The 13,515-nt window shown below is 40.0% G+C and overlaps 1 protein-coding gene across 6 annotated transcripts in view; it reads left to right on the plus strand.

Moving 5' to 3' along the window:
* ASXL3 (ASXL transcriptional regulator 3) overlaps positions 1 to 13,515 on the plus strand; it is a 196,425-nt gene that overhangs the window by 172,370 nt on the left and 10,540 nt on the right. For all 6 annotated transcript variants that reach the window (XM_044934439.2, XM_025273151.3, XM_044934440.2 and 3 more), the window contains 3 exons: positions 2,079 to 2,175; positions 4,240 to 4,345; positions 10,666 to 12,622. In XM_044934439.2, the coding sequence (XP_044790374.2) occupies positions 2,079 to 2,175; positions 4,240 to 4,345; positions 10,666 to 12,622 (2,160 nt within the window). The remainder of the gene's footprint in view (positions 1 to 2,078; positions 2,176 to 4,239; positions 4,346 to 10,665; positions 12,623 to 13,515) is intronic.

Below are 13,515 nucleotides of genomic sequence, written 5' to 3' on the forward strand. Positions count from 1 at the left end.
CGCATGCAATAAGATGAAATCATTGGGAGGAAGTGGTGAATCCATGAGTGAACAGTCTTGTGTGAAATTTTCCAAGTGGATTAAATATTTTAGTATGGTTATCTGTATCTTAGGTAAGGTAATTCAAGATCTCTAATCTGTGGCTGTCCTGATGGCAGCATTCAGCTTATGTCACATCTGTTCAGTGCCTTTCTTCTCTGGATTTTTTGACCATTATTCCATTTAGGTCAGGAGGTAAAGGAGGTACCAGAGGATGAGATATTTGGATGGCATCACTGACTCCATGGACATGCATTTGCACAAACTCCAGGACAGTGAAGGACAGAGGAGCCTGGTGCTGCACTCCATAGGGTCGCAAAGAGACATACACGACTGAGCGACTGAACAAGAGATTCCATTTAGAGTAGCTAGTATAAGATTGGAGAAGGCAATGGCAACCCACTCCAGCACTCTTGCCTGGAAAATCCCATGGGCAGAGGAACCTGGTAGGCTGCAGTCCATGGGGTTGCTAGGAGTCGGACACGACTGAGCGACTTCACTTTCACTTTTCACTTTCATGCATTGGAGAAGGAAATGGCAACCCACTCCAGTGTTCTTGCCTGGAGAATCCCAGGGACAGAGAAGCCTGGTGGGCTGCCGTCTATGGGGTCACACAGAGTCGGACACGACTGAAGCGACTTAGTAGTAGTAGTAGTAGTATAAGATTTAGTTTTCGACTCAGTTTTCTCCTTTGCTCCTGAATGATGGTTTAGGTGACACGTTCTTGAAGTCATGGTTTGAGTTAAATTTTAAAAGAGCGACAGCATTTCTTTGGGTGAAAATGGAGTGAAAAGAAGACAAAAAAAAAACAAATGAAAACATGGGGATAAGAAATCTGAGTGTGTTTTCAGATGGCAGAGACTTCTTAGAGCTTAGGATATGAGTGTGTTTGTGAGAATAAAAAGAAATCTTTGAAAATATAACTGGAGCTACAGTTTGCCAAGCCTTTGAGTAGCAGGCTAAAACATCTTCACCTCTTCATGAACCGTCCAGTTGCTGATTGCGACATCCTGTGTCCACAACCCAGTCTACACTCTGTACTGTATGCTTTATATAAAACCATCCTGTCCCAATCCTGTTAATCTCCCAAGACCCTAACCCATTTCACCTCTGGCATCAAGTTCTTCTCAACTACTCAGGTCCACCTAGATATCTTCCCTAACTTTTTTTTTTTTTTTGTCCTTTTTAATTCCCACTCACCTAATTTTGGGCATTGTTTAACTTTTTATATGTTCTCCCTTCACTCCACAGCTACTTACAAAGTCAGCCAAGGACACACTAGTTCTTTTTATCCCATCTCAGCAGGCAGAATATATACCCAGAAAAGATGTTGTAAATAGTTGCAAAGTTAAAAAAAGCATCCAGTTTGGTGATGCTTCTCTGAATCTCTTCTATACATGAATTTTAAAAATAGTTGTGGGAAAACATTAGCAGCATATAGCATATACTGCTTTTAAACTTTGTATACCTGTTTTGTGTGTGCAACCAGAGAGGTGAGAAGAAGAGAGAGAGGTATGTATGAGAGTGTGGGTGTGTTTTAATATGCTCCAGAACTTTCTGTTGCCTAAACCTCAGACAGTGGAAGAATCCAAGTGATCAGACTAGATTTCTTTAGCTTTCACAAAAAATTCAGAAAATTTAATTTTAAAAAACTCAATCTAAAGGTGTGCACATATTTTGATTTTTAATTCGGTACCACTTAAAGCACATTAAAATGATAAAGACAGAAAACTTCTTTGATTAAACCACATACATTTGTTGTACTCACCACTGATAATGGAAATGCCTAATACATTGCTAAATTTATTGCTAAATTGCTGTATAGTCATTATAATAGTCACTGTAAACAGTGCAGTTTTCCTACTAGGAGATTCATCTTTTGTTAAATTCCTTCCTTTCCTCCCTGCCTCCTGCCCTGCTGTTTCTGTCTCTCATTTTCTCTCTCTCTCACACGTACCCTCAGTTTTCGCTTCTTTCCTGCGTACTTTTGCTTTGAATTATTCTTGATGGAATCTTGTTTTTGTCGGCTTATTTCCTAGATGGGAAGTGATGGAATTTTACGCCTCAGTACTTCAGCTCTAAATAATGAATTCTTTGCATATGCAGCACAAGGCTGGAAACAGCGACTGGCAGAAGGTAAATTTCTATTTTCCATTATTATTTGACAGATTTGAGCACACATACTGTTCTGAGATTTGCACTTTTCTCTGATTCCCAAGTCATTTCCCCCACTGAAGTATACTTGAATTAAAACTCACATCCTATTTCAAATGACTTCATTAATTCTCTTATTATTCTTGGCAATTTTGATGTCCAGGATTTTTGAAGAAAGCATAGCATTATCTAGAACATGATAACATTTTGATATAGCAAGATATTCTTTGGAATAATCATTTTAATTATATGTTTGATATATTATATATTTTCTTAAGGCCTAAGACTCTGAAGAATCTTCTTTTAATATTGTCTTCCCCTGAAGGCACACTGTGCCTTATCCTTCCTTTAGTCACCAATCTTCTTGAAAGACTAGAAAATATCCAGTGTTACCACATTTTTATTCCCTTCCCCATGCACATTGTTACAGCTGGGAGTGGCCCAGTCTTACACGGTGGAAACAGTTCTTTCTAGAGAATATGAATTGCTTTCTGATTTTAAAGTCCAGTTTCCTTTCCTCTGTCCTGCCTTTCATGTTGCTTCTCCAATATCTCACTTGTGTTCTACCCCATCCAGTACATATTTGTATCTCTGTGCCTTGTGAGCTAATTACTTTATGAAAGCTTGGTCACTTTCTAGAAGCTAACTCAAGAATCAGGTTCTATGCATGGTCTTCCCTAATTGCTTTAGGCAGAATTAAGTGCCTCTCTGTACTTTTACTACATTTTTTCTTGTGACTTTTACAGGGTTTTCTACGTTATATAGTCAACTGTGTGCTTTTTCTTTCACCAGAGTGGTTGAAGCCATTTCCATTAGACATTCATAATATATCTTAGGTTGCGTCCCAGGTACCTTTCTGACAGCCTTTTCTCAGCTTCCTTCAGGAGCTCCTGTTCTTTCACCTGCTGGTAATAGTGTTGCCTCCACCATTCTCTTCCCTGTTCTTCGCTTTTATAACTCTTCATGTACTCTGAGCAGCCTTATTCAGCACCAGGATTCCAGCTATGGCCCATAAGCTGAAAACATCCAAAACTGTCTTCAGCTACTCTTTCCCAGTCCTCAGTGCTCCATTCCACAAGTCTGCAGGATCTTCCTAGCATCAAGCCCCTCAAAACCAAAATGCCAGCATTAAATTCTATTCTCTTTAAATGTCTACCATTTCTTCTGCCTTCTGTCTCCTAAGGCCATCCCTTTTCTCACAGCTCCTAACTCGTTAACCGTAATGATATCTTTCTTCCTGTCCCTTCTCTCCAGGTCCATTTGGTTAGGAACTTGCGTTTTTGAATCTGCATCTTCTTCAACATTCTCAAGATGTTGGCCTGACTGTAATCTCCTTCTCTTGTCTGTGCTACCTAGTAGCCTTCCTGCCGGTTTCTAAGTTGCTTATTTGGCCATTTTTCTCCCTCCCCGAACACCGCCAGGACCTCCCTCAGTCTCTTACAGAAAAACATTCAGGGCTCTCTTTAAAACATGTATTGGTTAATTGACCACAGCCTATCTTTCCTATTCCATTTCGTCCTGTATTTTACTCACAGTTGGCCTCTTAAAAGAACATAAATATATATATTCATATCTCTGTGCCTTGTGAGCTAATGACCTTATGAAAGCGTGGTCATCTTTCAAAGGCTAACTCAAGACTCAGTTTCTGTAGATGGCCTTTCTTAATCAATTTAGGCAGAGTTAAGTACTTTCCCTACACTTATGAATATTCTTACTTATGGCTTATATAGGGCTTTCCACCTTGTATTATTATACTCAATGGTGTGCTTTTGCATTCACCAGACTGGTTTCATCAAGGACACTGAATATACACAGTTTCATTTACTGCCTCTAGTACACAGTACATCTACTAAAGCTTTCAAGTCTGTCTGCGACTAAGTAACTGAGTGATGTTCATAAAAGGAGAAGCCGTAGAAATATCATTAGCACTCAACCTGTTACTTTTCAGTATTTATAAACGTTTACTCAAATTAGCTACATATTCTCTTTATTAATTGGCAAAAGATATGACAGCTTTTCCTCAATATCTAAGCATTTTCTTTCTAGGAGAGTTTACTCCAGAAATGCAATTGCGGATAAGGCAAGAAATTGAGAAGGAAAAGAAAACAGAACCTTGGAAAGAAAAATTCTTTGAAAGGTTTTATGGAGAAAAGTAAGTACTAGAGCATTTTTTTGTCATTTCTCTTAGAAGGAAATGAAAATGTAATTCTCTTGGTTCACACAGCACACTCATGTGCTGTAAAACTTTATAAACCTGTGATAAAAGGCAATAGTCCCTCAGTGTAAGAAATTGCAGGTAAAATTATAGTGGCACATCAGCACTTAATTTTTTTAAAAATGCATTTTCAATGGTTTATAACTTGTCCATGAAAATTCATTTTGGACTGAAAATAGCACATGAAACTCCAGAGAAGTCAATTTTGTCTTTCTTAACTGGATTTTAGTAAAAATCTGCTATTTTTTTAGTCTAAGTATTTTCATTAATGATTCATTAGAGATAAGCAGCCTTAGACACATATTTATTTCTCACATTTTTCCAAAAATGTTGACTCTGAGTTTACATTTGTTTAGTCCTTATTTTAAGGAAAGCCTGCAGTACTATCTATTGCTCTGTCCATTTTCCTCTTTCTCTATAACCACTTAAAAAAAAAAAAAACAACTTTATTTTACTCAAGGATAGTTGATTTACAGTGTTGTAATAATTTCTGCTCTACAGGGGTGATTCAGTGTATGTATGTATAATAAATATATATTATACATTTTTTTATATTCTTTTCCATTATGGATTATCATAGGGTATTGAATATAGTTCCATCAAGTGATATATGGACTTCCCTGGTGACTCAGTCAGTAAAGAATCCACCTGTAAGCCAGGAGACTACTTGCATGTAGGAAACCGAAGTTTGATCCCTAGGTTGGAAGATCCCCTGGAGAAGGAAATGGCAACCCACTCCAGTATTTTTGCCTGGAGAATCTCATGGACAGAGGAGCCTGGTGGGCTACAATCCATGGAATTGCAAGGGTTGTACACACTTAGCAACTAAACCACCACCATGTGATACAGTAAGACCTTGTTGTTTATCCTATCCTGTATATAATGCTTTGCATCTGCTAATGTCAAACTCCCAATCCATCTCTCTCCTACCCCTTGGCAACCACAAGTCTGTTATCTATGTCTGTGAGTCTCTTTTGTAGATAAGTTCATTTGTGTCATATTTTAGATTCCACATATAAGTGATAACATATTATAAATGTCTGACTTAACTTTTGCTGCTAAGTCGCTTCAGTCATGTCCGACTCTGTGTGACCCCATAGACGGCAGCCCACCAAGCTCCCCCGTCCTGGGATTTTGCAGGCAAGAGTGCTGGAGTGGGGTGCCATTGCCTTCTCCGACTTAACTTTTAGGGTGATAATTTCTAGGTCCATCCATGTTGCTGCAAATGATATTATTCCATTAGGTTTTATGACCGAGTAGTATTCCATTGCAGAAAAGGCAATGGCACCCCACTCCAGTTCTCTTGTCTGGAAAATCCCATGGATGGAGGAGCCTGGTGGGCTGCAGTCCATGGGGTCGCTAAGAGTCGGACACGACTGAGCGACTTCACTTTCACTTTTCACTTTCATGCATTGGAGAAGGCAATGGCAACCCACTCCAGTGTTCTTGCCTGGAGAATCCCAGGGACGGGGGAGCCTGGTGGGCTGCTGTCTATGGGGTCGCACAGAGTCGGACACGACTGAAGCAACTTAGCAGCAGCAGCAGCAGCAGCAGTATTCCATTGTGTTTATGCACCGCATCTTCTTTATCTGCTCGTCTGTCAGTGGACATTCAGGTTGTTTTCGCATCTTGGCTATTTTCAGCAGTGCTGCTGTGAACATTGGGGTGCATGTATCTTTCTGAATTATAGTTTTGTCTGAATCTTTGCCCAGGAGTGGGATTATTGCCTTATATGACAACGGTATTTTTATTTTTTTGAGGAATCTTCATGCTGTTTTCCATAGTAGCTGCACCAATTTACATTCTCATCAACAGTGTAAGAGGGTATAACCACTTTTTAATTTATTATTTTGATTTGTGTGTGTTTTAAAAGATAATACCAGATGTAGATAAGCGTGGTAGTGACTGAACTAAATTGAAAGCATTCTCTCCTTTGCCTCCCAGTTAACAGGGACACATTCTCCTTGAGCAGAATTGGAGTCTCACAGACAATCAGATTTGTAAGAAAAAAAGAGGGATTTAAGAGCTGACAGTTGACAGTAACTTTAGATCCTCTTGGGCTTCCCTCATGGCTCAGCTGGTAAAGAATCCCACCTGCAATGTGGGAGATCTGGGTTGGGAAGATCGCCTGGAGAAGGGAATGGCAACACTCCAGTATTCTGACCTGGAGAATTCCATGGGCTGTATATACAGTCCATGGGGTCGCAGACATGACTGAGTGACTTTAACTCACTTTAGATCATCTTAGGTAGAAGAATCTGTGCTTTAATTATCACAAACACAGCTGATGCTTGAAACTGGTGTTTTGTATAGAGGACACTAAGGTGATTGTAGGCAATACAGCTTGTACCGTTTGATCTAATTTCACAAAACTCCCCTGTAAATGAGGAAAAATGTCAGAGGGAGTCTCACATGAGTGCGCCTCATCCCTGGTGAATTGTCCTAAGTAGCCATCCTCAGGAGGAGGAAGGCTCCTTTTCAGTTGCTGCCCTGAGACCTCGGATGCATATACATATTTAAGCAAAACTAAAAGGCTGTAATCTCCTTTCTCAAAAATTAAAATTGTGTCAGGCTAGTTATCAGCCTTCTTATATCATTACTAGCACTATTACTCAAGCCTTCCGGCATCACAGTCCTCATTGCAGCTTTTAAAACTAGATACAAGACTTTTCTGGTGGTCCAGTGGTTAAGAATCTGCCTGCCAACGCAAGGGACACAGGTTCAATCCCTAGGCTGGGAAGATTCCACATGCCGCAGGGCAACTAAGCCCTTGTGCTACAACTGTTGAGTCCATGTGCTGCAACTAACGAAGCCCATGCACCTAGAGCCTGTGCTCCACAACAAGAGAAGCCACCACGGTAAGAAGTCCAGGCCCTATAACAAAGAGTAGCCCCCACTTGCCAAAACTGGAGAGAGCCCAGACACAGCAACAAGGACCCAGTGCAACCATAAATAAATTAATTACATTAAAAAAAAAGATTAGATACAGATTTAGGACACACACCCCAGACATACTGATTGGGGATCTCCAGGAGTTGAACCCTGGAATCTGTATTTTTAGATGCTTCTCCATCGTGCTGATGTCCAGCAATATTAAGAACCCTGCCTTCCTTGTCTTTTCTGACAAAGGGAGTGTTGGGAACACTCTTGTCAGTAAAGGAAGAAGCATAAACAAGTCAATCACCTCCAAAGAACCTGTCCTTAGTTTTTATCGTGTGTTGGGCCTGTTCTTTTATCAACTCAGTCTTCATCAAGCATTGTCTTTGTGCCACACACACTGTGTCAGACAGCCCATGTTGTAAGACCACACAGACTTTTCCTCAGTCAGCAGATAATCACTGAGCATATTCAGGCTCTAATAGGTTTCTAAGAGCTTTGCAAATATTGTTTCACTTAATCTTCTCAACTGTCCTATAAGGTGGATACCATTATTACTCTTTTTTTTTTTTAAAAAAGGGGGGGATTAGGAAACGGAGAGGCAGTGAAACTGATTTCCCCAGGTGTACACAGTATGGTTAAGTAATTTGCTCAGTGTCTTAATCCTGCAAATCCTTCTCAGAAAAATTCACACATCTACAATTTTTGGCATGAAATTTGGGGGCTCCGTAGGCTGTCATGAATATCAGGTTAAAGACCCCTGCCCTGGAAGGTGATAGCTACAATGCTGTGAGTAAACATGACTCCCCAGGAGTGTCACTGAGTTCTGAATACAACAGTTCTTTTATTTAATTGACCCTTTCCTTGCTGTAGTTTATCCATAGAGTTTCTGTCCCATTACCTCTCTGGACTTCTTGCTTATCTTTTCTGATCTTTGATTACATACTGGATGACTGACGCATTTTGGACATTTCATTGACTGCTCTTCTAATTTTCTTACTCTGAGATTACCTATATTCCCTCAATACAGGAGGGATATTTTCCTCCCATCAGATAATTTTCAGTTGACTGAGACCATGTGCCTTCTCACTGCTCTGAGTTCTCCCAAGAATGTTACCACTGAAACTCCCCTTTAGTTAAGATCTGTCTGATTTAGTTTTCTGCTCTTTGTGATCTCTATCTTGGTTCATACTGGCTTACTCTGCCTTTAATCCAGGGTTGTTGTTCAGTCGCTAAGTCGTGTCTGACTCTTTGCGACCTCGTGGACTGTAGCATGCTATGCTTCCCTGTCCTTCAGCATCTCCTGGAGTTTGCTCAAACTTGTGTCCATTGAGTCAGTGATGCCATCCAACCATCTCATCCTCTGCTACCCCTTTCTTCTTTTGCCCTCAGTTTTTCCTAGCATCAGGTTCTTTTCCAGTGAGTTAGCTCTTCACATCAGGTGGCCAAAGTATGGGAGCTTTAGCTTCAGCATCAGTCCTTCCAGTGAATATTCAGTGTTGATTTCCTTTAGGATTTTTGATACAGTACTGTCTTAAATTTCTTTTAATTACTTATGTAGATGTTATGCATATGCTAACCCAAAATTATAGTATATATTTAATAATATCCTTGTGACTCGTCTAGCTGAAATCTGGCTGCCAGTGGGTAGGTTTTGTATATTCTCTATCTAATCTAGTATCAGTGATATCTTTACTTGATCTGGCCGCAGGAGACCTTGTATCCAGCTGATTTTTCTGTTCTAAATTCATCTGTTGTGTAGTTATATTATTCTTTCATTCTTAGCATAATATAAACTGTGGTTTAATTTGAACCCATCATAGGGAAAGTTGAAAGAAGAGAGACTAATTATGAAGGAAGTATCCTCTATCTTTCTTTCTCAGCTTTCTGAAATTTAGTGAAGAAGGCAATGAACAAATACCCCAAAAGCACATTCTTTCTTACTTCCTTTTTATTCTGAGGATTTAAGTAAAAGGTTGAAGAAGATTTCACTGAGGTATTTTCCTGTTACAGCTCTATTTCCTCATTCAAATATGTTTCTTCCTCTGGGAATATTCTCTGTCCTGCTCCTCCTTGTAATTGCCTGCACTCTAATTTAACTTCATTTAGAACAGCATATTTCCCTACCATCTGATGCTAACATTGTATCTTAGTATGATAGGAAATAGTGATTTACAATATTATCAATCATAATACTGATGAACTTTGTCTTATGGCCTGGGCTATTTCTTGATATTCTAGACTATCTTTTTATGGAATATTTTTACTGTAAGAGATCTACATGAAAGAACTGAAATGTCTTGCCTCACACAGATGTAATCTAGTGGAATCAACTTTGATGACCCCAACCATATTTATTATTCTTTAATGAAATTTCCATAATAGGTTAGACATTTAGATACTAAAATAAGGTGATGGACATCTTTTACATTGCGTTAAGAGAACTTAATCTTTGGAAGTCATTTCAGTTATAGAATTTTACAGTGTACCCATCTTCCATTTATTTTAATTATTTGGTTATGTTGCATCTTTTGAGGACTATAAGATTTTCTACTATAAGGATATATTTCTACTTCCTGAGTATAAAAGTTTAGATTTTTTTTATATTCTTTTGCCTTTCAGCCCATATTTTTTTAATCTTTTGTACTATGCAATTTTCTTATTACTAATACTTGGTAAGGTTGATATTTCCTTGCTTATAGAATAAAAATCAATACTTTTTTTAAAACCAAAAGTTTATTTTGGGGCTTCCCAGATGGCTCAGTGGTACAGAATCTGCCTATCAAAGCAGGAGCCATAGGAGACACGAATTCAGTCCCCGGGTCAGGAAGATCCCCTAGAGGAGGAAATGGCAACCCACTCCAGTATTTTTACCTGGAGAATCCCATAGACAGAGGAGCCTGGCAGTCTGAAGTCCATGGAGTTGCAAAGAGTCAGACATGACTGAGTGAGCATGCACGCAGAGTTTATTTTAGGTATGATTATAAAAGCAGTCTTCCCACGTGGCTCAATGGTAAAGAATTGCCTGCCAGTGCAGGAGATGCAGGTTTGATCCCTGGGTCAGGAAGATCCTGTGGAGAAGGAAATGACAACCCATTCCAGTATTCTTGCTTGAAGAGGAGAGGAGCAGAGGAGCCTGGCGGGCTGCAGTCCATGGGGTCGCAAAGAGTTGGACACAACTGAGCAATTGAGCACGTAAAAGGAGTAGAAAACCTAAGCCATCATAAACTAGTTTACATAGGCTAAGCATGCTACTTAGTAATAATAAAATTAATTTGATGCATTTACTTCTATGAATGCTATATTTGGTGAGAGATCCAAGTTGTACCTTTCATGTTTTGTGGTTGAAGAATAATTTAGTATTTCTAATTTCTGTTCAGGTTGGGCATGTCAAGAGAGGACTCTGTAAAGCTCACATCTGGGCCAAACATTGATGGAGCTGAAAGTAGTTCTTCCTGTGGGACCCCTGGCCTTCCCAGTCTTTCCACACAGACTCCCTTGAAAGAACAACAGCCAAAAAGCATGAAAAGCCCAACTTCTCCAGAGCCTGAATTCTGTGCTACGCTTTGTCCGATGGTAGATGTAGGTAAAGATGTAATGACAGAATCAGAATCAGAGGACATCTTGATCCCTGAAGAATCCGTGATTCAGGAGGAAATTGCAGAAGAGGTGGAGACCAGCATCTGTGAGTGCCAGGATGAGAATCACAAGACAATACCTGAATTTTCTGAGGAGTCGGAAAGTCCAGTCACCTCTCATGAAGAGCCACAATTAGCACCTCCTGAAGATCATGTGGAATCTTGTGTTATGATGAATGATGTTTTGGAAACTTTGCCTCCTATCGAAGTTAACGTGGAAGAGAAATCAGAATCTCCCCAGGAAGAGATGTCGGTTGTCATTGATCAGCTGGAAGTCTGTGACTCGCTCATTCCTTCCACTTTATCCGTGACTCATGTTAGTGACACAGAACATAAGGAGCCAGAAACTGCACTAGAGACCAACACTCCAAAAATTAAAACGGGGTCATCGTCCCTAGAAGGCCGATTTCCAAGTGAAGGAATTGCCGTGGATATGGAGCTGCAGAGCGAGCCTGATGAGCAGCTTTCTGAAAATGCCTGCGTCTCTGAAACGTCCTTCTCTTCTGAGAGCCCAGAGGGAGCCTGTGCCAGTCTGACATCCCCAGGAGGGGAAAACCAATCCACTTCAGAAGAGTCGTGTACTCCAACCTCCCTTGAGACAACGTTTTGTTCTGAGGTGTCCAGCACTGAAAATGTGGACAAATATAATCAGAGAAATGCCACTGATGAAAATCTTCATGCATCTTTGCTGTCAGAAATCTCTCCAATATCCACCTCACCTGAGACATCAGAAGCATCTTTGATGTCCAATTTACCTTTGACATCGGAAGCATCCCCAGTATCAAATTTACCTTTAACATCAGAAACTTCACCCATGTCTGATTTACCTTTGACGTCAGAAACTTCTTCAGTGTCTTCCATGCTTCTCACACCTGAGACCACTTTTATATCCAGTTTGCCACTTCCTTCATCTCCAGTTTCCAGTTCTTCCATGAATGAAAGAATGGTGCATCAACAAAGAAAGTCCACTTCCGTATCCGAAGAACCACCCTCCCCGCAGAAAGACGAAGGTTCTGCTCTTGCCAAGCCCTTGGGAGAGGGCGTCACCTCTCAACAGAAGATTCTATCAGATGCTCCTGAACCCATCAAAATGGCTTCTTCTTCGATTGCTCCTGAAGCGTATTCATCAGAAGAATTACACAGTAACACCCTGAATCAGCAGCCTTGTAAATCACACGTTGAAACTGAGAAATCCTATCCCACTTCAATTCCGGAACTTCCTTCTACAGAAATGATCAAAGTGAAAAATCATAATGTCCTGCAAAGGGCAGAAAAGAAAGGGATGTCTTCACCATTGGACTTACCCGTCTTTTCTGAAGAGACAGAGAGTAAGGGAAATGAGGTCCCATCAGGTAAACTTCAGGACAAACAATACGTCTCCTCGGTAGATAAGGCTTCATTTTCAGAAGGCTCTAGAAATAAAATGCATAAGCAGGGGAGCTCACAGAATCGGCTGGAGAACTCACATTCTTCCAAGTTGTCAGAGCCCTCCAAGTCCCCAGATGGGGTAAGAAATGAAAGCAGAGAATCTGAAATATCAAAGAGGAAAACTGCAGAGCATCACACCTTCGGGATTTGTAAGGAGAAGAGGGCTAGGATAGACGATGACCAGTCATCTGCTGGACGGAACATCTCGTCCAGCAGCCCACCTGAGAAAGAGCCACCCCCAAGAGAGGAGCCAAGGGTCCCACCTCTCAAGGTATGGTATTTTTTTTTTTTAACGAAAAATTCCATAGATAGGCTTTTCCTAGTCAGATATTTCATTTTTCAAAAATAAATGTCACAGTTTATAATCCAATACTCCCAGCGCCAGTCTGATACTAAGTGATTCTTTTTCAGACTGCATTGAGTTCATACAGTAAGTTTAGATACATGTATATATTTAGACCTGGGCATTTAAGGGAAAAATCAAACGAAGAGGGAGAACTGGGCCTGGAGGAGCCCACAGGCCACTCAGATACATGGCCTTTGGGGGACTCCAAGATGTAGGACAGAGATCTACATAAATTTGAAGGTTAATTCATCATTCTATAAAAGTTAGCAGAACTAGAGACAGTAGTGATCAAGTCAGAGGCATGCACTCAAGAAATGAAGGTATGTATTATCCCTTCATTCATTTGCCAACAAACATTGAACTCCCCACACACCACACTGACCAGCAGAGAGGGCCTGGTTTCTGAAAGACCTTCATTAAATACTTCTTGAATAAATAAATGAAATTGCTTTGCAAACCCAGAGGAAAATGCCATAGATATACATGTATACAAATGCTACTATTTTATTTCCAAGATAGTTAAAGAAGTATTTGACTTCACAAAATAATAAAGCCTGTAGACAAACATTCCTAATTACACTTTTTATTTTGATTCCCAGGTAGATTTTAACTCTCAGAAAACCAACCTTTTATATAATTGAATCTAAGTGAACTGAAAATTAATATTGATTCAAAGAATTATAAACAAACAGCCTTTGTTTTTCTTCATGTCTTTTTATTTTATTCTGCTCTGACATCTACTTGTAACAGGGACTCTTAATCTTCCTAAGGTTGACTTTTAAGGGTGTGATTGTAGTTATTCTGTGTAATGAATCATT

This window comes from Bubalus bubalis, chromosome 22, assembly GCF_019923935.1.
Source record: "Bubalus bubalis isolate 160015118507 breed Murrah chromosome 22, NDDB_SH_1, whole genome shotgun sequence".
Classification (NCBI taxonomy): domain Eukaryota; kingdom Metazoa; phylum Chordata; class Mammalia; order Artiodactyla; family Bovidae; genus Bubalus; species Bubalus bubalis.